Source organism: Vombatus ursinus, unplaced genomic scaffold (genome assembly GCF_900497805.2).
Source record: "Vombatus ursinus unplaced genomic scaffold, bare-nosed wombat genome assembly UNPS02014821.1, whole genome shotgun sequence".
Taxonomy (NCBI): Eukaryota; Metazoa; Chordata; class Mammalia; order Diprotodontia; family Vombatidae; genus Vombatus; species Vombatus ursinus.
Genome location: NW_020954599.1, coordinates 34,354,413 through 34,380,004, shown reverse-complemented (window position 1 = coordinate 34,380,004; position 25,592 = coordinate 34,354,413). Strand labels below are relative to the sequence as shown.

The 25,592-nt window shown below is 36.9% G+C and overlaps 1 protein-coding gene across 1 annotated transcript in view; it reads left to right on the top strand.

Annotated features, from left to right (window-relative positions):
* Nucleotides 1-773: 773 nt before the first annotated feature.
* The window catches only part of LOC114024442 (teneurin-3-like), a 40,588-nt gene continuing 15,769 nt past the window's right edge, over nt 774-25,592 (top strand). Inside the window, exons 1-2 of the mRNA XM_027837460.1 lie at nt 774-1,025; nt 21,559-21,837. Of these exons, the coding sequence (XP_027693261.1) occupies nt 791-1,025; nt 21,559-21,837 (514 nt within the window). The 5' untranslated portion in view covers nt 774-790. The remainder of the gene's footprint in view (nt 1,026-21,558; nt 21,838-25,592) is intronic.

Sequence of the window (25,592 nt, the reverse complement as noted above, 5' to 3'; positions counted from 1 at the left end):
TATTTTGGGAATACCAGTGTAACACTTGGGCTATCTCTTTGTTGTATTTCTCTCTCACTGCGTGACTTGTCCATATCCTTTTCTAGAGTACATATCCCTGCGATAAAGATAAGGATAGGAAACTCCAAGATGAATTAACTCCCTATACCAATGGACGTTGACTCCTTTTTTCTAACATACTGTTTTGGGCAGGGTTTCTTAACCTGAGAACTATGAACTTAAAAAAAACCACAACTTTGATAATTGTATTTCAGTATAGTTTATTTCCTTTTTAATCTTATGTATTTTATTTTCTGCATTGAGAATGTTGTGAGAAGGGATCCATAAGACTTTATTAGATTGCCAAAGAGATCCAGAATTAAAAAAAAGTGTTTAAGAACCCCTGTCTTAGAGAATGGTCCAGAGCTCTGAAAGATTAAGCCTGAAGTCATGCAGCCAGTATGTGTGAAAAATGAGACCTGCATTCAAACGTCCCTGGAAGCTAGGCCAGCTCTCTTCCCCCATAGTACAGTTTTGTTTTTGCTTTTTTTTCCTATTTCTCAGATCCATGCCATCCTTGGTAACATAATACAGGTTATTCACACCCACCATAGATTCTTCCATTGCTTGTCAGGTCACTTGCAATTGTATTAGTATAAAAGTTAGTGTAAAAATATGTTGGCTGTATATAAACATATGAACATTGTTGTATTTTTTTTTTAATTTTGTTTCTTTCAGAGGCAAGTGCAGATTGAATGTTGAAGAGAGTTTGCAATAAGCGGGACTGATGAGCCCACAGAAGGAATGAAGTATGGATGTAAAGGAGCGAAGACCTTATTGCTCCTTGACAAAAAGTAGGCGAGAAAAGGAACAACGGCGTTACACAAATTCTTCAGCTGACAATGAGGAGTGCAGGGTGCCCACCCAGAAGTCTTACAGTTCCAGCGAAACCCTGAAAGCTTTTGATCATGATTCCTCTCGGCTGCTCTATGGGAACAGAGTAAAGGATTTGGTTCACAGAGAAGCCGACGAGTATACCAGGCAAGGTAGGTAGCTTCTCCTACACAGCAACAAGGCACACTCAAATGTTGGTCAATTACGTGTGTTTTTGTGAAATTTCTTTTTGTCCTGGACAAGTATTATCATCCTTTTTCTGATGGGCTCTTGAAAAATTGTCCACTGATGTGGTTTTTTTTTTTTCTTGAGAGCACTAGATACAATGTCAGATAAAAAAAAAAATCAAAAAGTCATCTGTGAGGTATGCATTCCACAGCCCTCTGAAACCTTTCTCAATGCAGAAGCAATGGCGATGCAGTTGACCAAAGTGGAACTCAGTACTTCACATAGACATTTTACACTTGTAGAACTCTCCCAGTAGTTCTAGGGACTTATAGAAATGTCAGTAATTGGTGGGGAAATAGCTGGAGCCTGGGTGTCTCGAAATGAGGGCTCCACGTCTGATGAATATATGTATTAAGTTGTTGGTAGCTGAGCCCTGTCTCCTAAGTAGTAAGTAAACAAGAAAGAATAAGGTAAGTAAAGAAACCCTTCTCCTCTTTTCAATCAATCAGTCAATTAACAAGTATTTGTCAAGTGCTGACTAGGTACAAAGCATTTTGTACTAAAGTCTGGGGATACTAGAGACAAACATGGAACCATTTTTGCCCTCAAGTAGCTTACATTATGTCAAAGTAGAAACTATGACCATACACAAAATGTACGCAAAAATAAATATAATTTAGTGAGAGGGGATCACAAACTGGGGATAGGATTAAGAAATGCCTTACGTAGGAGGTGGCTTTTAAGTTAAACATTGAACAAAATAAATGAATTGACCAGGTGGAAGAGAAGTCTGCTCTATACACCTTTCTCTAAGGAACGTATTCATTTATTTTTTTATAAGAATATATTCATTCATAAAGTAGATCAGTTCTATGTTTGTTCTGCCCAGAATTCTGTAGCAGCAGACAGTGGCATGAAGGGATTTCTTGTGGAAGGTCATGGTTTGAAGTCAACTTCAAAAATCAGCCATGATGGTTCAATCTTTTATAAATTTGTTCTCCTTTTTATAGAGCTGTTTTTGTTTTTCCCTTGCACTTCCTTGTGGTGGTTGGGACTTCCACAACTTTGTTCCCTCCCAGTCTTCCCTTTACTTTTTCTAAATTTTTACTTTTTTTCACTTCTTTCTATTGAGGCTTAAGGTACATCCTCCAAGATGCTGACTGTACACTTTGCAGTGTCTGTAACTGTGTTGATAAGGGCTTCTGTTGCACTTTGATACTCCTCCATGCCTTAAGTACATAGACTAGATAGCCTTCATAAGGTGACTGGACGTGATGGCCCTGGAGATCCCATTCAGGTCTAAATTGACAAGTTTATCAGGATTTTAATGGACAACTCTCTAAAACTCAAAAAGAAAATGGAACTAAATTTTTTCCTCATCAGTAGTTATTCAGGTGTTTTGTTTTGTTTTGTTTTGTTTTAAATCTAAAACCAAGCATGAAGTAGCCAAAAAAGAGTTGGTAAGTGACATTGAATATTTATGAAGTTTGCTAGAAGAATGAATGAAAGGATAGAAAATGTTACCCTCTTTTTAGTTATTATACATTAGTATTATAAGCATTGATTTAAAATAAGTTTTTAAAATGTTAAAAGGTTCTAGAAATTACAAAAATTTCAACAACTCTATGAGCCTTTTCCCCACTGATGCAACATAGTTGTTTCTACAAATGTTTCCCTGAAATCTATTTTCGGCAAAAAATCATTTGATATTTTTGTGGGAACCACTATGGCTACATAATGGCTTATGAGTGATTAGTGGTGCTATTTATTATAAAGAAATAAAGCATTTTAAGATTTCATTTGGCCCTTTTTGTGGGGTATGTGGAGCAGAAATGGAGAAAGGTGCCATTGGTAGAAGAGAAATATCCAATAGCATCTGGCTTTTAATTAAATTGTGCCTTTAAAAGAGAACATTCCCTCCTTCTACAACATTGTGCTCTAGACTTGTCACCATTCAAGTCAGAGCCCACTGTCAACACTGGTTATTTTGAAAGAAAGAATTAGGGTGAGTAGGTGGAAATACATACATTTTGGGCCCAGTATACAATTTCACTTTTCTATAGCAAAAAATAACCGTGTTTATGCCATCTAAAAAGTAACTACACAGGGAACATTGGGAGAACGAAGTTCTAAGCAGCATACAGCACATGTGGTAGTAAAATTATAAAATTTGGAAGGCCCAGCTCCACCCCAAGCAAGCATTCAGCTTTGGCAGAGAATGGCTGCTTAGAAGGGTTAAAAATAGAGAAGTGAAATGTTTACCTCCTGGGCAGTGTTAATACAACCCAGGCTCTTTATGATGACATAGCGATACCATCTGTAGAAATTCTAGGCCTCAAGCTCCCCTTATGGGACCATGCGGTACTATTATCCATTCTGTGTGAGCTACAGCTTGGTAGTTCTTAGGGGTGATCTTAGAGAAGGGGGATTAAACAACGAAGCTTGAGGGGGGGGTGTGAGAAGCAGAAGCAGCCCAGGAAAAGAAAGTTGGAAAATAGCAGAGCTGAAGGAATTGGAAGAAAAGGAAACTAGCACTGCCCCCCCAAAAAAAATTAATAAATTCAGCTGCTTTAATTGAAAAAAAAAAAAGAAAACCATAATTTCCAGAAAATACAGACAAAACTAACTCTATCCAACGGGGAAAATGGGTGATCCAAAATGTGGTAATTACTGTTTGACTTTATGAAGCAAGTGAAAGGGATTTTAGTCAGATTTCTGGGGAATGTGTCACTACATCATAAAAACCAATAAATAGCACGTGTAACACCTTTGCTGTTGATCTAAAAAGACAGACCAAGGACTGAATGAATTCCTTTCTTGCCCTTAGGGTAGTCAAATTAATACTTTTTTAATGGGGCAGTCTGGGAATGCTTATAACTGTACACTCTATTAAGCAAGGAAGTCAGTCTCAAAAACTTAGTCTGACACCTTCACAGACACCCATTTCTCCTTCATTTGGGCTGCGTGTTGTTCTGTGTGCCTTCTTGCACTCCATGATGTTGCTTTTTTTTTTCTTTCCTGATGTTCTGATTGGGGTAGGAAATATAGGAGGGCCATGGAAAAGTGCAGTACGTAAAAGGCCGTGTGTTGTTACACTTAGCACACTGGGTGAAAAACTTCTCGGTCTTTTATTTTCTCAGCATATTTTCTAATTTTCTAAATTTAAATTTCCCTCTACTGGCTATTGTGCTTTCAGATTAATTATATCATGGGCAACACGTCCTTATTGTCGTATATACTTCAGTATTTAAAGGATCCATGATTTCATTGTTCCATTGACATGTAGAGCAACCTCTCCACGCCTTTTACTAAGCAGTTGGTAGCAGTTACTGAAGCCGAAAAAGTATCGTGTGGTGGGCCAGCCACCATGTACACAATAAAAATTAAATACCAGTATTAGTCAAGGATCTAAAAAAAAAAAAACATTACATAGGGTAGTTATGCCTTCTGCCCTGCCTTCTACCTCCTCCCAACTTAATCTCTTGCTTTGGAAATATTAATTAAATCAATATTTATTATTGTTTTTAAAACTGGGAATAGTATGACATTCAGGCACCCATACATACAGTTCCTATAGTAACCTTCTAAATCATGACCCTCTTGTTTGCTACTTGAGAAACCTTGGGCAAATCCCTTGATCTCTCTTGGCCTCATATTCCTCATCTGTAATATGAGAAGTTTGGACTCAATGATGTCTATGGTCCCCTTTTAGCTCTAAATCCACAAGGTCCTGCCCTGCTCACAGCTCTTATATGTATATGTATGTATACATGTATATGTGTATTTTTATATATGTATATGTGCTTACTTGTATGTAAGTGCACATATATATGTATATAAGTATATATATGTATGAGTGTAGAAATATGTGTGTGTAGATATATAGATACATATATATAGATATATAGATATAGATATAGATAGATAGATAGATATTTATCTATCTATCTATCTATATATCTATATATATATAGTCTCCATGCTTTTGTTTGTATATCCTCAATGCTTGGTACATCTTGGGTTTTTTTTTCATTTCATTTTCATTTCATGTTGTTGTTTTTTTTATGTTGTACACATGTACCAATATAAACTAAACTTGATTTTAAACTAAAAAGATGCTTCAGCCCTTAGTTTGATTTAATTGAATAAATGGCTATTATCTATCTGCTGTATATAAGACACTATGGCTAGGTGGTAGAGACTTGTGAAGAGAAGATATATATGTGTGTGTGTGTGTCTGTGTATGAACATATGTATATGTATATCTATACATGCACATACATAAACATACACATGCCTATATATGTGTGTATGTGTGTGTGTGTGTATTTATGTGCACATCCATGTACACATATATGTCTGTGTGTAGTGTGTGTGTGTGTGTGTACATACACACAGATCCTGCCTCTGAGTAGCTTACAATCTAGGTGGACAGATCAGGTCCACAAGTAAGTATAAATACCACTTAGATTATAATAGTGAAACAGAAGTAAAAAGTGCCGTGAGATTTCCAAGGAGAATGAGAAGACAGCTGGAGACCTTGAATGATTTTCGGATTTCCAGCATTTGGAAAGATTTTACTGGGGTTCGGGGCACCCCATTTTAGGAAGAGTATTGCTGAACTGCCCCCAGAAGAGGGCAGTCAGGATTGTGAGTCCTAGAGGAGACCAAGTAGGAAAGACGGCTCTCTTCCGACATCTGAAGAACTAACATATGAAAGGGGGATCACACTTGTTCCACAGAGGGCAGAACTGGGAGCCATGGCAGAAGTTTTAGAAAGATAGAAGTCGAGTCAATGTAAGGAAAAACTTCCTGCCAATTTGCCTCTCCACATTGCAGTGGGCTTCCCTTCCACAGTGAACTAGAAAATAATGGGTTGCCTCTTTCTTAAGGCTAGCAAAGCTTGGCTGACTACTTGCCAGGGTCTGTTCTAAAGGCATTCTAAAGGCAAAGACAGAAGTTGCAATAGATGCCACCTGAGGCTCTCTGATTGTGACAGGGGGGCTGAAGTGACTCCTTCTAAGAACAAGGGCTTGTCTGAGCAAAGTCACAGATAGAAGGAAGGGTAGGATTTGTTTGTACAGCAGCAAGCAGTCCAGTTTAGCTAGAAGTATAGCTAATAGCATTTTTATAGCCCTGTGAGATTTACAAAGTACTTTACATAATTTATCTCCTTGTCAAGGTAGGTGCTGTTGTTATTCCCATTTTACAGAAGAGGAAACTAAGGCTGAGAGAGCTTAAATGACTTGCCCAGGGACACCCAGCTAGTAAGTTGTCTGAGGCACGTTTCCAAGACAGATTTTCTGATTATAAGTCAAACACTCTAGCTACTGTGCCATTTAGCTGCTTCAAGTATGTGAAAAGAAGTCATCTAAGTCTAGAAAGGTTGACTTGTCCTGAGCTTCCTAGCTGTACAACTGTGGGTGAGTCTGAACCTCTCTGAACTTCAATTTCCCATATCCAGAACAGGGAGATTAATACTTGTGCACTCTAGTTTTTGGGGTTGTTATAAGGAAAGCTTTTTGTAAAAGTTAAGGAAGAAACATACATATATACAAATACATATATATGTATAAATGCATACATGTATATACAGAAGATGGATAGATGAAAAGAAAGATAAATGGATGGAAAGATGGATGGATGAATAGAAAGATAAACAGATGGATGGATGGATGGAAGAAAGTTATTATTATTGAACTTTCTCCCGACTACCACCCTCTCTATTGAAACATGAAAAAGTGGGAGGAAAAAGTAGGGGACAGAACAGACACTAATTAACATCTTAAATGTGCCAGGCTCTGTGCTAATAAGCGCTTTACAAATATTATCTCGTTTGATAATGATAAATGAAACAGGAATTACAAATATTCCTATAAATTGAACCTATCACTTTATTAAACAACTACTCTCTAAGCATGAATTATGAAATAACTTAGGAAATTAGACATTCTCTTTTGCCTGCTCCCTATATAACTCCCTGCCACTTTTTTATTTAAAAATAAATACTATGATAAACAACTAGGCACCATGCCACAGTACATTGCTTCTAGCATTCTAGCCACTGGTGATTTTTTTTCAAGATGTAGTTGTCCTCCCTTAGTTAAAATGTGTCTCTGTTCCACTTCTATGCTCCTTAAAATGATTAGTCACACCGCTCCCCTCTTGCTTACACAGGTAAGTTTTGGAACACAGAATATAGCATCAGACTTGCTCATTATATCAGTTACTTTTGCTGAACATTTTCCCCCTCTACACTTTTTTTTTCATAAAGGATGGCTCTCGGGGAGGGAAAATGTGTAGGAATACATTGGGAAATGCAGGTGAAATAAAAACCAAAAATAGCCATAAAAATTTATTCCAGAATAAAATGATAAGAAACTATAGAGCTTTCTTTATCACCATGTTTAAATCCAATATATAACCTGGGGCGGGGGGGGGGGGGGTTACCATATGTTATAGACTAACTGAATGGAGAATTTATCACTTAGCAAATCCTTATAGTAGTGACTGTTGTAAATGCAGCTTTGACAGTATGGTAGTGTCTAAAGTATTGCAAGAAGTTTGTGTCCTGTAGGTAAGACATGCTAGTTCCTTTGTATTTCAGTTATGTCTGTGATCTGCAATAAAATGCAGTAGAGGCTTAAGCCCTAAATAACAGAAATGTAGTAGTCACGCTCAGCCCAAATTTATTCAAGAGCACCCACCAGGAATTCCTAGTTTGCTGCTATCTACACTTGCAATATGGATGCATGTTGTTGAGTTGGCTGCCAAGAATACGTAGAAGGTGAGGGAGGCTAATTATCATGAGTAAATGGAAGTTTCCTTAGAAATCTCTATGAAGTCAGCAAGCATTTATTACATGCCTATTAAGTATTGGGAGCTGTGTTAAGTACTGGGGATAAAAAAAATTAAAAAAAAAAACATGGTCCCCATCTTCAGAGACCTAACAGTCTAATGGGAAAGACATAAAACAACTATGTCTAAACAAGATATTCACAGGACAAATTAGACATAGTCTCAAGGGGAAGGCACGAACATTAAGGAAGACCAGTAAAAGTTTCTTGTAGAAGGTGGGATTTTATCTGAATCTTGAAGGAAGCCAGGAGGTAGAAATGAAGAGGGAGATGATTTAAGTCATGGAGGCATTGAAAATGAACAGAATACATTTAACCACTCAAAGTAGTCTCCTTAAGGAGAAGTCTTGGTTAGCCAATGCCTGCTGGCCAGTGGGTGGAGGTAACAATCTCGTAACCATCGTAGAAACTCTATTAGCTACTGTCATTCCAACCTTTTTTGGTGAAAAACCCTCCACTCCAGGAGTCTGTTCTTTCTCAAAATGATGCCCTTGCCCAGCAGTAGCCCAAGAACAATCTTGCAATTGATAAACCAGATGCTTACAAAATAATTCTACATTTTGAAACAGCCCTAAAAATATAGACTGATCTTATAAGATCTCAGATTAGTCTTATTGTTTAAAATGGAAATAGGGAGAGCAACCAGAAAATGAACATTTCACTGGGATCAGGAATCCTCCCTCTCCCTCCAACTACTTTATACCATTAGATGCCCAATAGAAATTGAGTAATGTGACATTTTATCCTAGTTCACAGTAATGCTTTCCAGAGTTACTACTCAAATTGATTTTCTAAAAAACTTTCTTATAACTGAACTTTCATATCTTTAGACCTTGGACAAATACCTGGTATATTTGGAAGCTGTAAAGCTGAGTTGACAACAGTTATGGGAATGCTTTGCTTTTTGGCAGTAACATCAAGGATTCAAATCTATCCCTGTTCAAATCCATCTGTGTGACTTCCTGGCTAACTCATCTATTTGATGTTTTACGCTGCTTGTAAGAAGTGGTGCACTGCATCTGCCGAGTGTTCTAAATTCTCAAATTCTGTCAACTAAATTCTCTAATACTAGTTGTCTTTGATATCCGAAGAAAATTTGTCCTCATAGAGACTAAGGCTTGTTTTTAATCTAAGAAATGTTTGGTTAAAATCACACACACACACACACACACACACACACACAGACACACGCACACAGAGTCTTACAAAAGTAATAAAGACAGAATAGGTTTTTCCTGCCTTTTTTCATCATAAAATGGGCATTGCTTGGGGAAGTTATGAAGGGATCTAAGATGTTAGACTCACCAAGGAATATTTGCCACAAAGGTGGATTTTGAAAATAATTGATGTGGAGAAATAGCAGTTCTGTTCATACAAAAAAACTGAACTCTGAAAAGAAGAAATATCAGTTTCCTGACTCTGCTTGGAAACACCTCCACGATTCCAAAGACATTAACATTAACCTTTTACCAGTCTGGACATTCTGACCCTTATGTTTTCATGAGAGCCTGTTTGCTCTGCTGATACTCAGTTTTGAAAAACAGTGATTCACATTTCAGAACTGGATGGAATGGACCACTTATTTCTTTTACTTCCATCTAGAAAAGCGAACCAGTGTGGAATGATGGATAGAGTGCTAGACTTGAGTTGGGAAGACCTGGGTTAGGTTCCTGCCTCAGGAACTATGGGAATGTGGGGAAGTCACTTAACCTCCATAGGCCTCAGTTTACTCATCTATAAAATGGGATAATAATAGCATCTATTATACCTTGCATGGTTATTGTGAAGATCAAATGAGGTAATATAGAATGCTTCTAAATATGTAAAATTTTTTGCAAATTTTAAGCTATGTAAGTTTGCTACTAGCTGTTACATTAAAAAGTAACTATGATCCTTTGGGAAAACAACTTTCTTTTTTTTGTAATGGTAGAAAAAATGTATTAAGCAATAATTTTACAAGTAATCTGACATAGTCAATCTATGGTTGGCCATGGATTCAGGAAGACTTATATTCAAGTATCTCCTTATACACTGGCTAAATAACTCTCTTAACCTTTCAGTGCCTCAAACAACCCTCTAGGACTACACATTACATTTAAGGATCTAAATGGTGGAAAGAGTTTCCACACTGGGATTGCCACAATGGGAATGAAATTACCAAAATGGATTTTCCCACAATGGGAATGCTCTTCCCCAAAGCAGTGAAATCACAGTCCTGTGTTTTCACAGGCATTCGCTTTCTTCTCCCTACCAATAAACATATAGTGTTTCTTCTGCTTGTCAGTTAAAAAAAAAAGAATTTAAAGCTTTTGATCTTGGTTGGACTTCCACAAAGGCAATGAAGGCAGTCATGCTTTTTCTAGTATAGACTGATATAATATGTGGTTTTCTAAGTCAATATACACCCACAAAGATCCTTATGTACAGTTTAATGACCCCATTTCTATTTGAGTTTGACACCACTGGCCTGGAACAAATGTAAATGATTTACCCAAGGTCATACAGCCAGTGGCAGCTAGGTGGCACAATGGATAGTATGCCGGGTCTGAAGTAAGGAGGACCTGAGTTCAGCTGTGGCCTCAGACATTTACCAGCTGTGTGATCCTGGGCAAGTCACTTAAACACATTTGCCTCAGTTTCCTTATCTGTAAAATAAGCTGCAGAAAGAAGTGGTATCTTCTCTGGTATCTTTGTCAAGAAAATTCCAAATGGGGTCACAAAGTCTCAGACACATTGAAATGACTCAACAACAATAACAACATACAGTCAGGTGTTATCACATAAGGGAATTGTATCAAGTCTTCCTGACTCCAAATGTGTCTCTTCATCCAGAATAACAGGCTATGGCTTGTAGATGGGTATGTATATATGTTTATAGACATATATCCATGTGTATATGTTGCTGTCTTCAATATATGTTACATATGTAGATATGTTTCAGTATTTTCAAGATCTGGGATTTCCTCCACCTACACCTTTGCCATGTTAGTATGTAATCTTTGAAGTTGTTATGATTGGAAAAAGTCATCACACCTGGGTTAACTTCCTGGTCATTGGCCTCTCTGAGCTAGATTGGTCCTTAGATGACAGACACATAACATAGTCCATTTCCCCACTTGTACTTAAGGTTACCCATCTAGATAGACCTCACCTCCTGGTTGCAAAACCTTTCAGAGCCCAGGGCCATACCTCGGAGGCACCCGAGTAAAGTGTGAGTGGAATACATATACTCACACAAAAGTACACATGCACATATATACACATGAACGGACAGAAATTTAAATCCATATTAGGAATCCTTTCCCAGTTTTTTCTATCTCTTTATTGACCCAGATTCTTTTCTTTGGTTTTATCTCCTTTCAAAACACCCATTTTAGTTCTCCCATTCACCTGAGGAGATAATCATGAGACACACATTGGTATTAAGCCCTGAAATAGGAAGGTGGAGACCTGGGTTCTAGTCTCAGTTTTCCCATGTACTAAAGGTATGATTTTGGATAAATCAACTTCTCTTGAGCCTCAGTTTTCTTATCTGTAAAATGGAAACAGTAAAGACTCTGCCTATCTCATAGAGTTTCTTGGGGACAAATGAGGTGATAGATGTAAAAGTAGGTTGTAAACTGTGGAGTATAAGAGACAGTTGTGGCATAATATGCATAGAGAGCTGACCTAGGAATCCACAATGCCTGGTTCCATGTTGCCTCTGACACATGATGGCTACGTTGCAGGTCTCTGGACCTGTTGGTGTCATGGTAATTCTAGAAAACTCAAAGTTGCAAAATAAGTATTGATTTGCATTGCTGGGGGTGGGGATGGGCGCAAAAAAGTTTGCTCTTTGAGACACATATTGAGTCTAAATTTTTTTTAGAAGGACAAAGAAACTGTAAGGTGTAGTAGTAGTAGTAGTGGTATCAGTAGTAGTAGTAGCGATAATAATGATAATAGTGACAGCTAACATTTATGTAGTCCTACAATGTACCATGTACTATGCTAAGTATTTTACCAATTACCTATCTCACTTGATCCTTGCAGCAGTCCTGGAAGGTAAGTGGTATTTCGATGTCCATTTTACAGATGAGGAAACTGAGACAAACAACTCGAGTAACTTGCCCAGATCACACAGCTAGAAAATGTCCGAGAGCAGGATTTGAACTCGGGTCTTCCAGACTCCAGGCCCAGCATTCTATCCACTGCATAGTCATTGCCATAGAAAGAACCTGGATTCTCAGGAAAACCTAGCTGCAAGTTAGAAGTTTTTTTTTATGTTTTTGGGTTTTTTTTTTAATCTGTTTTGTTGTTGTTTATTTTTTTAATCCTTCTGAAGTCTGATTCTATTCCTCTTGGATCTGGAGGCAGTAATTGGTCACAGCATCACCCCTCACCATGACAAAAATCTTCCCTTTAAAAACAACTTCAGCTAAACAATAACTTCTCACTGGATAAAGAAATCTCTCTGGGCAGCTAAGTGATAGGGTAGCTAAAACATAGGACCTGGAATGAGGAAGACATGAGTTTAAATCTTGCCTGACCCATCCTAGGTATTTTTACCTGGACAAGTCACTTAACTTGTCTATGCCTTAGTTTCCTCATCAATAAAATGGATATAATAATAGCACCTACCTCATAGGGTTGTTGTGAGGATCCAGGAAGTGAATACATGTAAATTGCTTTGTGTAGCTTAAAACACTATATAAATGCTAGTTATGACTATTACTAAGATAATATTTCAAGTGCACAAAGTTATAGGTATTTGGGTTATTCCATGATTCTTTTTGGGGGGGTGCTAGGCAATGGGGTTAAGTCACTTGCCCAGGGTCACACAGCTAGTAAGTGTTATATGTCTGAGGCCGGATTTGAACTCAGGTGCTCCTGAATCCAGAACTGGTGCTCTATCCACTGTGCCACCTAGCTGCCACTAAAATTACTCTTTTATTTTATTTTATTTTATTTTTTTAGGCAATTGGGGTTAAGTGACTTGCCCAGGGTCACACAGCTAGTTAAGCGTCAAATGTTTGGTCTGAGGCCGCATTTGAACTCAGGTCCTCCTGACTTCAGGGCCAATACTTTATCCACTGAGCCACCTAGCTGCCATCAATGATTCTACAGAGAATTTTTCCAACACATAAATATCTCATAGTAAAAAGTGAAATAAATGGGGCAACAAGGTGGTGCAGTAGATAGAGCACTAGCCCTGGATTCAGGAGGACCTGAGTTCAAATGCGGCTTCAGATATGCAACACTCACTAGCTGTGTGACTCTGGGCAAGTCACTTAACCCCAATTGTCTCACATAAAAAAAAGAGATTAAAAAAGTGAAATATATATGTATATGTATATATATATATGTACATTAAATAGTCATTGTAATTGAGAAAAAAATAAAAGGTAAAATATTGCATGATGCCAACATTCTATGTATATTAAAAATACAGTCATTTCTCTTTTTAAATTGTGAACAAGAATGTTTTCAGCCCTGCTAAGAAAGAACGAAATATATGTTTTTTGCCATAAAGAATTTCAACTCCTTAAGGACAAGGATTATTCCATTGTGGTCTTTCTGTCCCCAGTGTCTGGCACATGATAGATGCTTAATTATTACTTGTTGATTTATTGATTTGGATGTGACCATTCCTTTCAAAGTATAATCTTTATTTTTAAGTATAAAGAATCTCATTTCAGTCTCCTTTTTGAGAGGAGTTTTTAGTTGCCAGGGCTTCTATTTACTTGACTTTATTCTATCCAAAATGTTTTGCTCTTTGAGCTGTGGTCTTTTCAATAATATTGCATATTCCAAGTAGTACTGTATCTCTGTGTCCTTAAAGCATTATATGAACATTCTAAATATTATTTCAGAAACTCACTTAAGAGCATTGACCCTATGTAAAAACAATGTTAGTAAGAACTTTGATTAAGTCATTCATGTTTTTGCCTTCAGGATCTTTACTTTGCAGTAGCCTGCCTAGGAATTAAAAGCAGTTGATTCTCATTTTTAATCTGTATGGAGGTAAATATCTCAAAAAAGGACATATTTTAATCATTGTAAAGAGGGAGGTTTCTGGAAGCCAGAGTTGTATGATTTAAATTTTGAAAGCTGAGATGTAGATTAGGGTATTTTTACAGTGAATAAGAAGACAACTTCAGAAGAAATACAACCTCTGGTCTTACCAGTGAGTACTTACTAGTGTTATGGATTGATGCTTAGAGATGCCAAAATTTTATTTTCCCATTCCTCCCTCACCTCTGTCCAAAGAGAGAAAGAAATCTGACATGCCTTAGCATATTTTCTGAATTGGTTATTAGTTTTCTGAAGTCTTGTCCTTCTGAGGAGTATTTTTATAAAGAGGGGCAAAAGCCTGAAACATGAATCAGTTTCACTGTGCTAATTACTTTAAGTCCAAAGTTTATTACTTTTAAATATTACCTACTCAAAGTGATTCATCTGGAGATCAAAATGATTAATCCTTCTCAGTCACTATAAATGTCAGCCACTGGATTAAAGGATTTAGATGGTCATGTTTTCTCAACCTTAAATTTTTCTACTTAAAGACATAAGTTAAATAGCTCTGGTTTATCATTGTTTCATGTTAATGTTTTTCTCTCAGCGCCCCCCTGTCTTTGCTCCCCTGCCCGCCTCGCTGATTATTAACTCTCTAGGCAAGTGGTTCTTTCTGGATTGGAAACCAACCTGATTTGTAGATTACCTCTACCAGAAGGTAGGAATAGATAGATGTAGCTTAGAGCCCTCCTCCTGACCCAGTGGGAATAATCCTATCTCTCCCCCTACCTCAGCCTTGATGGGTCTAATGTACGGAGCCCTCACATACTTCTAAACTTGAATCATGGGGCCCCGCCGCCATACCAATCTGGAATCCATACGGGGAGTCACCAGGGTTCAACTTCCCGTATGATTATTAAATACCTGCTGCTGCTCCATGTCAGCCCATAAAACATATTTACACCAATGCCTCTGTCCTTTGACTATCAGGTGCTAACAGATGGGCTAAGCACATTATCGCTCCTGGGCTTTGGATTTGTTCTGTGGGGATAATTATTGAGGAAAAAAAGAAGCAACAAATTAGTTTTCAGAAAGCTTTCGATAAAAATCAATCGTCTTAAGTGATTTTACTAGATACGAACTGTTGCCAACATCAGCATTTGTACTTCCTGCCAATCAAGGGTCCATGCCTTCCATTCACAAGAGATGCCCAAGAATAACTTCCTTATTCAAGTCAGCTGACATACAACCTAGTATTTCTATTTCATTCCACCAAGTCTTCCATTCAATATCCATATGTCCTTCCTACCCCAGAGATTCCACAAAACCTTATCTTAAAGATTATGCAGGTTTTCCAGGGTCATTTGTCCCATTCTCACTTTCTCGCCTTGCAAATAAACAGTGATTTGCTTTCTCTGTCTCTCACCGCATTGGCCAAAATACTCTTAAGTCCCCAATGCCTATTCCCTGCCAGCAGAGGTACCATACATCACAGAACAAAGGTCCGAATGAAACTTGCAATGGTAGAGTGGAATACTTTGCACCAGAACAGTATTTGTGAGAAAGAATCTAGGTTAGAAATGTGAAATAATGACTGCCTGAAGTAGGTTTTGGCTTAGTATCCCAGGAGCTTAAGGCAAACAACATTTCCATGGACTGGGATGTTAAGAACAGAATGAACAAATGCAGACCCTACAAATCCAGGCTCTTTTTATTGTTTTGCTGATTCCAGGGGCCACATGTGGCAGGTTCCCACCCTTGGTCTAGACTAAAGAAAACAAAGGAGAACATGTTAATAATTCTGATTAAACTTACAAGTGAGTGTACCTATCATTGTTTCAGAAAGCTAGTAGTTAAACATTTATCAGTACATTCCTACCATCCTCTCCCTCTGTATCTTGTATATACATAATTATTTGTATGTTTTCCCTCATTAGAATGTGAGACTCTTAAAGGCAAGAACGTTTGTGCCTTACTTTGTATCCCCAGTGCTTAGCTCTGTTCCTAGAACATACAAGGTATTTAATGAAAACTTACTAAGTTGACTCTACTACCAGTGTCTGTACAGACCCTTCTGTCCAATTTATAACCTTAGAGTTGTCTGGAATAATGAGAGATTTAGTGACTTGCCCCCGATCACACAGTCAGGAGGAATCAGATGCAAATAGATAAAATTATGCAAAGATCTATGCAAATAAAATATTTACCCTGTGTGCCAAAAGCACTAATAATTCTACATAGAGCAATGGTAATAAGAAAATCTATAATTTTGTGTGAGGGAACTGTGGGAAAACATATTAAAACAAAAGTCAAGGTCTAACTTGATCAGACTAAAAGTTTTGAACTGGGACAGATAGAGTGGACAAAAAGCCAGAGTAAAGAGTTTCATGAGCTTTTATAATGGGGTGATGGCCTAGATCCAATACAAGTGGGACATAAAAAGGAAATACAAAATGATATAGGAGAACATTGACTTCATAATGCTCAAATAAGTGATTGGAATAAGATGAATACTTTAACAATAATAGTTGTGAAATGAGGAATTATATATAGGAGAAATCACTTTGAAATAGGGGGATAGAGATTTTATGAATATGTACATATACACATACATGTGCATGTGTACTATATATGTATATATGTGTATGTGTGTATATATATATGAGTTAATTATCATTTGAGAATAACAACAGAAGAAAAGCAATGTGTCTCAATTTTTATTTTTCCCTCTACTTATCCAATTGAAATTAATTTTTGATTAATTTCTTAATCTATGATTTATTTTAGTTTGGAGATTATTACAGCTCAAAGAGAGAGATTTTTAAAAGTATAAAATAACCAATGAATGAAAGAGTAATGTAAGATGTAAGGGGCAAAAGATTAGAGGAAAAGGCCTAAGTTCTGCCTCCCAGAAGCTAGAATCTGGGGTAGAACAGGATTCCTTCAAAAAAGGAAGAAGTCTAGAGATGTTAGTGTACAGGGTATTCAAGAGAGAAGGAAAAAGGGAAACAGTTCCTCAGTGGGAAGAAAATATTAAAAGAAAATGAGGAGGCATAGAGACAAAACATTTATGCTTTATCTCACTTAGGCAAAGAGTTTTAGATACATAAAGAAAAAATGTTAAAATGAAGAATTATAGTAAATGGTACATAGACATGTCAGGACCACAGAATTCAACAAAGAACATTTTTTTTCATGAAGAGCCTCATTTATTTCAGAGATGCGTGCCCCAAATGCCTCTCTCAGTGCCCTCTCCTCAACACCCATCCTCCCATTGCAAAACTCTTGGCTTCACTACTGAGAAGTAGGAGTGCAGAGTCCAAATGGAAAACCAGACCACCAAAAGGAAGGTCAGGTGCCAAGAGCTCAGTGTGTTCTCAAGTATCCCTGTGTAAACACAAGAGTATCTCACTTACATGACTTTTTCTTTTCAGTCCTCAACAAGAAGCAGCAAGATTCCTTGCCCATTGGCAAGCATCACACTGCATGACCCTCTTTGAAAATGCTCACCCTGCAGTGACTGTGTTGTACACTCTGCAGGACAAAATAGCCACGTTGCAAACTCCACATTCCCTGTTCCCTCATTTTACTGCCTCTGATTAAAGGGGTAGTTGTCTCTCATGCCATCTGGGATGAAGTATTTGTTCTGGTGCCACCCCAGAATTTTCCAAAATTTGCCCTCTTATTTTTTTAATGTAAAGTTTAAAACACACACACACACACACACACACACACACACACACACACACACACACGCACGCATATAGCCTGTCCAGTTTGTAATTTATTCAGCTTTTCTTTCATAGAGTTTCAGATTTATGGCAGCAGTAAAACAAAATTGCCTCTCCAAATGAGGCTGACATTACTTATCACATTGAATCCCATTTCTGGTATTTTTTATTCTTGTCGTAATTGATTATTTATCTATATTTTTAAATAGTAATTTCAAACACTATATTTGCCCTACCCTCCAATTAATACACACCTGTTGAATTGCATAGAGGATGGGAAATGAGTGGGTTTCATAGTTAGGAACACTTAGGTTCAAATCTGGCCTCTGACAAACACCAGCTGTGTGACCAATTTTTCATTCCCAAAGAACCCTCTAAGATGATAAATTTTGGGCAAGGTAATGATCTGTATTGATAGAAGGCATTTTTCATGCTGGAACTATACTGTGCTGATGAAATAATAAATCTGAACCAGAAAAAAAAAAGGCCAAAATTTTGTTAACAAAATCTATTGCATTCCTGAGCATAGGGAGTCTATCAATGATAGAAGACATGGAACCAGGTTTTAATAATTAATAATAAACAAATAAAAAAACTCTAATATGAAGAATATAAAGGATAGACATAGAAGGAGTTTAAAAGTACTGTAAAATATTGGATTCAAGTAAGCCATTTCAAAGGATATCTGCAGGCCACATATTGACTTAGTTTTAAAATGCAATATTATCAGCATTTTGTTTCATTTTTCATGTTAAATATTCCCCAACTGCACTTTAATTTGATTTGGGCTTCACTGGGGGTGTTGCGGGCTGCACATGGGTAGGGAGCCATGTGTTTGACACCTCTGATATAAAGGAAGTGATCCTTTGAAATTGGGCAAAGGGAAAAAAAAACATGGGAAGTAAGGATAAAATGTATCCTCACATCTATCACTTCCTTTGTAGTCAGAGTTGACCCTCAGAGGAGTTAGTAAATAATCCCCCATTATGTGCAACACATTACCCCTTCTTTTCTCACATCCTCTCTCCACCAAGTACTCTAGTGTGGCTTTGTGGCAAGCCCAGTGCTTCCTGCTTTAGCACTCTGGGGCTTCCTCCCGGCCAGAGCCTTCTTTCCTCTTCTTCACCTTCATCCCCTAGTCATGTCCAAAACCACATCTGCTCGACCCTATTTTGGGGCCCATCACATATATCTAGTGGATAAAGGTTGATTCTACTCATGGTCTTCATTTAAAGTTAAGGAGTTGTGTTTTCATTTTTAAAAATTCTTTATCATTATCCATCCTATATTTCATCTATACACACACACATACATATACATACATATATATACACGTGTAATACATACACATGTATACATGCATGAATGCATACACATCTGTGTGTGTGTTTCCTTTAGCTTAGCCAGCCTTTTGAGAATCAGCCCTTCGAGCAAATTAGTTGACATCAGTTACCTGATCTTTGATATGGCTTTCCCATGTCATAGATACTTAAGAAATCTTGGGCACAAATATCAGTGGATAGCAATCATGTGTTAGAGATTTAGCTCTAGATTGAAGTGCATTCAGATACGGGGATAACAAATAACCAGGCAGAGTTTGCTGCTGCTTGTTTTTTGTTTTTTGTTTTTTTGTTTGTTTGTTTGTTTGTTTTTTTCCCATCATAGATTTTACATCAACATGGCAATGGTGTGAGGAAGTCCATAACATGGAAATGTTTCAAGTACTTTTCAGAGATTGGAAAGGGCATTATTTTCATTGGATTTTAGCTTCTAATCCAAATCCATCAATCTTTATGTTTATCATAGGGAATGGCCACAGGAAAAGAGAGACCTGTCTCTGTTTCTTTGCTTTTATTTTCTATTTATGCAATCAGCTAATCCTTTTAAAAAGGGAACAGAATTAGCATGCAAAATGGAAAGATCTGGCTTTTTTTTTTAATGGCTTAAAAAAATTCCTGGTGCCTATTCTATTTTAACTTCTGCATGAAAATAATAATGAAAGGTACAGCTTCTACATTAATTTTCTCCAATGATATTGACCTTGTTTGAGTTCATTGTCATAATTATTATCCCTGTTAATCTATTTAGGACATCATAAAATACAGACCGACCACACTCTGACCACGTCATCCAGATTCCCTACTTTCTTAGACTTCAGCAGTCTCTGTCTTTTTCTCCAATTTTTTCCTTCCTCCTTCCAGTATGTTTCTCATTTCTTCCTTTCTAAAATTTGCCATATTTTTTTAGTACAGCTAGTTATTCACAACGTCTCTCTGATAAGCATTGTTTGATTTGTAGCTAATTGTAGCAACTGATTTTTCATTATTTATGAGTGTCTTTGTCAAAATCCATTTGGAATTCTGACTGAGATAAAGCTTCTTCCAGTTGCTGATATGACCACAGCAGTAAAACAATTAGGAACTCTTTAAAAAAAAAAAAAGCCCAGAGGCTACTAACATCTTTGTAAGTAACCCAATATTTGCTCTTTCACTTGTATTTGTATGCATTAAATTTATTACCACCACAAAATCAATGTGGTCATTGATTTCAATACATGCATTTATAAATTACATTTGCTTCCTTCTTAATTTTTCATTTATATAATAGATACGTGAGCATTAAAATACTGGCCAATTAAGGAATATGGAATTTCTATCAATATCAGTAGGAAAATATGAGAAATATTAAATTGTTTGACTATTATTTTGAGTATTTGAGTCATACCTGATATCTGCATCAATGCAAATATAAAATTTTACAATGCAAATATTTTTTGTTTTGTGATTATTATTGTAATAATAACAATGATGAAGATTTTTAACAATTACTGGATGGTTCTCAGATTTCAACCTCTGCTATTCCTACAAAAGACTGAAAAGAAGTGGGGAGTGGGGGAAGAGAATGCATTGGCATGGCCACACACAAACATTGTCCCCTCTCTCATCTCCCAAACATATTCATAAAATATGTGAGAAATTTTCAGTAAATTACACAGGATAGAGAAAGTCATTAATATCAGTTGTAATATTTAAGTATCACATAATTTAAACAATTTTACCTGAAGTTATTTGTTCAATTTATTAGTTAAAGCCTGCAGGGTTCACTGCCTTTTATTTTTTGGAAGTCTGATTTTGACATTAGACTTTAAGTACATAATATACCTACTTTGTTTTTAGCTGGCACTTCATTTTCAAAAATTGCTTCACATTTATCAATACAAACATTTCCAGGTATTTATTAAAGGAAGCAAGGGGGACCTGACAATGCATTTCGAGAGAGGCTGTAATACTTCAAGCCTCGCTACTCTGAAACACAAAATATTTATTTATTCATTTATTTTTAGTTTTTTAATTAAGTCAGGAAGATTTAACAATGACTGATCGAAGCCTTGTTTCCATTTAAGGAACGTTTGATTTTTGAGGGAAGCCTTTTCCCTTGCCAGACCGGTCATATCTAGATGGGGGAAGATGCTGTGGTTCAGAACTTTAGCCAGGCCAGAGATAATCCTAAGAGATACTTGCTGGTGTTTTCACACTTTGTTTGAGCTAAGGTCTATCGCTCACATTAATTTCTTTTTATGGGTTGAACAGACTCTTCCTAGTTTCTACAGTCTTTGCCACTTTTCTTATCCTCTTCAAGAGGGGTGCTGATAGACTTAAACAGCTGATACAAGCCCTCTAAAATGTAGTTATATGGGGTGTCCTAAAAGCTGATGCTTAAAACTTCAGTGAGACTTTTAGAACCTCCTGTAAAAGGAATACTAGAGCACCACAGATAAGGGAACCACTTGTCCAGAACATATGCAAAGTTTAAATAAGTACCTTGTGCTGATATGATAGCTGAGAAACTAGAATGTTTGAGAGTGCTTATTTTTAGGGAGGCTTTCTTTTAAAAAAAAATCTCACTTTTTGTTATCTTTTTTTCCCCCTAATTAGGACAGAATTTTACCCTAAGGCAGTTAGGAGTTTGTGAACCAGCAACTCGAAGAGGACTGACATTTTGTGCGGAAATGGGACTCCCCCACAGAGGTTACTCTATCAGTGCAGGGTCAGATGCTGATACAGAAAATGAAGGAGTGATGTCCCCAGAGCATGCCATGAGACTTTGGGGCAGGGGGGTCAAATCAGGCCGAAGTTCCTGCCTGTCAAGTCGGTCCAACTCAGCCCTCACCCTGACCGATACAGAGCATGAAAACAAGTCGGACAGTGAGAATGGTAAGTTTAGATCTCTGTCTTTTATTTTGATTTTTTTTTGTTTTTATGATAGCATTCACTGATTCTTTGATTTGGTTGACACTTGAGATTTTTAAAAAAATACAAATTGGAGAAATGACCTCAAAAATGTATTTTCGGATGGGGGAGATTGATATTTATTATCACTTGGCTAAATTATGTGAGCCTGATGTTTGAGATACATTTTGGAAGAATAGTTTAACCAGATTAAAAAAAAAAGGAAAAGATTAGCTTTGACTTATCTTAGACTGTGTCACCTGTTATCCTCAGTGGAGTAGGGAAGCAAGGGGTGATAAAGTTTATCCTCCAGGCCAGCTTGCAATCAAAGATGTCTTTGTAAATTCCTCTTGAAGACATCTCAAAGAAGTTGCAGAATCTTAGAATGGATGAGTGAGCACATAGAATAGTTTATTAACAGGGCTCTAGTGATTGAAGAACAAATCTGATCGTGCTTTAAACTTACCAGTTGATGAGGGCAATTGAAATCATGGTAAAGAGGGGAATGTGGTCTTTGATGTGCTTTAGAGACTGGATTACTATGCAATTAAAATCTAACCCCCTCCCCCAAATAGGCTTTCTGAAATAGAAATAGCAGCTTGGCACATTGTAAAGACAAGCGTTTTTTTTAATACATTATTAGGACTTTATTCTGTTGCTGGTAGGAAAAGAGGTAGCAAAGATCAGAATTTATTTTAATGTGATTTTTTAAAAAGCGCCCTTGATTTCTAACAATCATAGCTTCGTTTATGTATGTGGGAAGAATGTAGAGCATTGATTTGTAAGGTACCACATGACAGAAGACACATTTCTCTTGAGTGTTTAATATAAACCATGAACTCAAGGGCCTGATGTGATTATTAATGCTTTGTATATAAGATGCATTAAAACGTAGAGAGAAAGGAGGATAACGAAGAGATTCTATGAATTGCAAACAGGGAAGAGGGCTGTTTTTACTTCTGGCTTTTAGTTTTGACTTTTTTTTTTTTGGCTTGGTAACCTTGTTGGCTTTGCTCTGCAATAGAAAGACTTAATAACTATTGTTAGGTTTCAGAATCTTCAGTTTCAACCAGTGCTATTACCTGTATCTTCTTAAGGACATATTTGACCCTTTTCTTGCCTTATTATATGTGCTAGGTGCCTTACATCAAAATCATCTTCATCACCGTTGTGACATTTTCTTAAAATATTTCCATGAAAAAGTATCCATGGCTGGGTTGAAGTTGAAAATTATTACAATAAGAAAATAGAATAAATCATAGTTCTTTTGATAAAAGTAGCTTGAGAGATAAAAATAACCTACCCAGTTTTTTCCCCTGAAAAGAAAGTCGCCAGAGACAGTTAGCAGCACAATGGATAGAGCACTCGAGCTGGAGTCAGGAAGACATGAGTTCAAATTTGGCCACAGATAATTTCTAGATATGTGACCCTGGGCAAGTCACTTACCCTGTGTTTGCTTCAGTTTTCTCCTCTGTAATATAGAGATAATAATAACATCTACTTCACAGGATAGCTGTGAAGGATCGCATGAGATAATATTCTTAAAAGTACTTAGCACAGTACCTGGCATATATAAAAACTTATCCCCTTGCCTTTCCCCTTCCCTACCCCACTTACCCCTATTAATTCAATGTATTATGTATTCACATGAATTTTCATGGTGAAATCCAAAGACCCTAAGTCTAATTATATAAGATAAAATAAAAATTCTCCCCCTCTCCCATTCTTTGGAGACATACACACATGCAAAGAGCTACTCCAATTCCATTCAAGGCACTTGCTTCTAAATTTTATGACCACATTTGTAAGCATTAAGAATGCTCCAGCAGTGATAACTTTTAATTATATTTTTCTTGGATTATCTCTAGCCAATTTTTATATCAGTCTGCCTCCCCTGCCCCAGCTTATCTAGTTGTATGTTCCAAGAGTATAAATTAAATTTGATCTTATCCTTAAAAGTAAAAGAAATGGAGGAAGTTATATTGGCCACCACTGTGATATAATGCTTTCCAAGATTAAACATAAATAATTTCCCCATTGATAAAACTTAAATATTACAAATTTTGCAGCTTTCAATTCACCTAACATGGAGTTTTCTTTGGCTTGATTGCTCTGTGTGATACTGAATTATCCACACCTCTCAATTAGCACAGGAATGAAAACACCCTTTTCTAGAGTTATTATAAACTTCATATGTGTTTTGTTTTATTTTAATTTTTAAATTAAATATTTTTTTCAATTAATAAGCATTTATTTTGTTTTCTAATACATCTAGCCTCCCTGGAAAAGAAAAGAGAAAAACCCTTTTCACAAATATTTGTAATCAAGAGAAATAAATTCCCATATGGGCTATATCCAGAAAAGTGTCTCACATTCTGCATCACCTCTCTTTCAGTACATGGGTAGCATTTTTCTTTCATCATTGGTCCTGTGGAATTAGTCATTCACTCTGTTCAATGGTGTTTTGGTTTTGAGTCAGATGAAATTAGGGAATTTTGGTAGCTTGAACATGAAATCAAACCATTCAGCTCAAATGGCTCATGAAGTGATGAACAAGGATGTATGAAGCTCTTGATGACATTTTGGTAACTCTTTCCCCAAGATCATTTTTCTATTAAGCAAAGCAGCTTCTGCTGCTCCCTAGAACTGGAGTTATCCATTTAATAAACCTTTTGGAAGAGTCCTTAGACATCATCTAATCCAGCCCTCTCATTTTGCAGGTGAAGAAACTGAGACCAAATGAGGGTCAGCATTCAAATTACTACCTCTAACTTCTCAGGGCAGCTGAATGGTGCAGTGGATGGAGTGCTGGGCTTGGAATCAAGAAGACTCATCTTCCTGAGTTCAAATCCAGCCTCAGACACTTAGTAGCTATGCGGCCCTGGGCAAGTACCTTAATACTGCTTGCCTCAGTTTTCTCATCTGTAAAATGAGCTGCAGAAGGAAATAACCGACCATACCAGTATCTTTGCCAACCCCAAATACAGCCACAAAGAGTCAGGCACAAGTTAATAACAACACCTCTAACTTCAGGTCTAGACAATGCTTTTCGTTTTATACCAGACCATTTCTGAGACAAATATACTAATGAATCACAGGATTGAGAGTTAGAAGGAACTTGAATAATCATCTGGTCCAACCTCTGTTTTTAAGGATGACAAAATCAAAGCTCAGACAGGTTAACTTCTTAAAGAAAGCCATACAAGGAACAAGGAACAGAGCAAGATTAGAACCTCGACCCTCTGACTCCCAACATTGCTTTCCCATTACATCATGAGAGTTCGCTATTTCATATACATCCCTACAGGTGTATGTCATAGATTTTACTTCAGACTAGCATCTACCTCACAGGGTTGTTATGACGATCAAACGAGATAATAATATTTGTGAAGTGCTACACACAGTGCCTGCACATAGTAAGCACTTAATAAATACGTGTTCCCTTCCCCTTTCAAACTGATTAGGGAGAGCCTAAAATTTTTATGATAAATCATAGGGAGTAAGCTTTTCTTTGAAGTCATCAAGATGCATAAAAACAGGGGGAAAAGATTGAATTTCTACTGGGACCATTTACTTGAAGTTATGGTTTTGACATTGGGTCATTAAACAACAATGAAGCCATTTAAAAAAAAGATAAATTTGTCTTAGTTATATATTCTAGTTTTCTCTGAATTCATATACTTTTAATGCAAAATCTCACTCTTCTGAGGAATATTTTTTAAAAATATTCCCCATTTTAG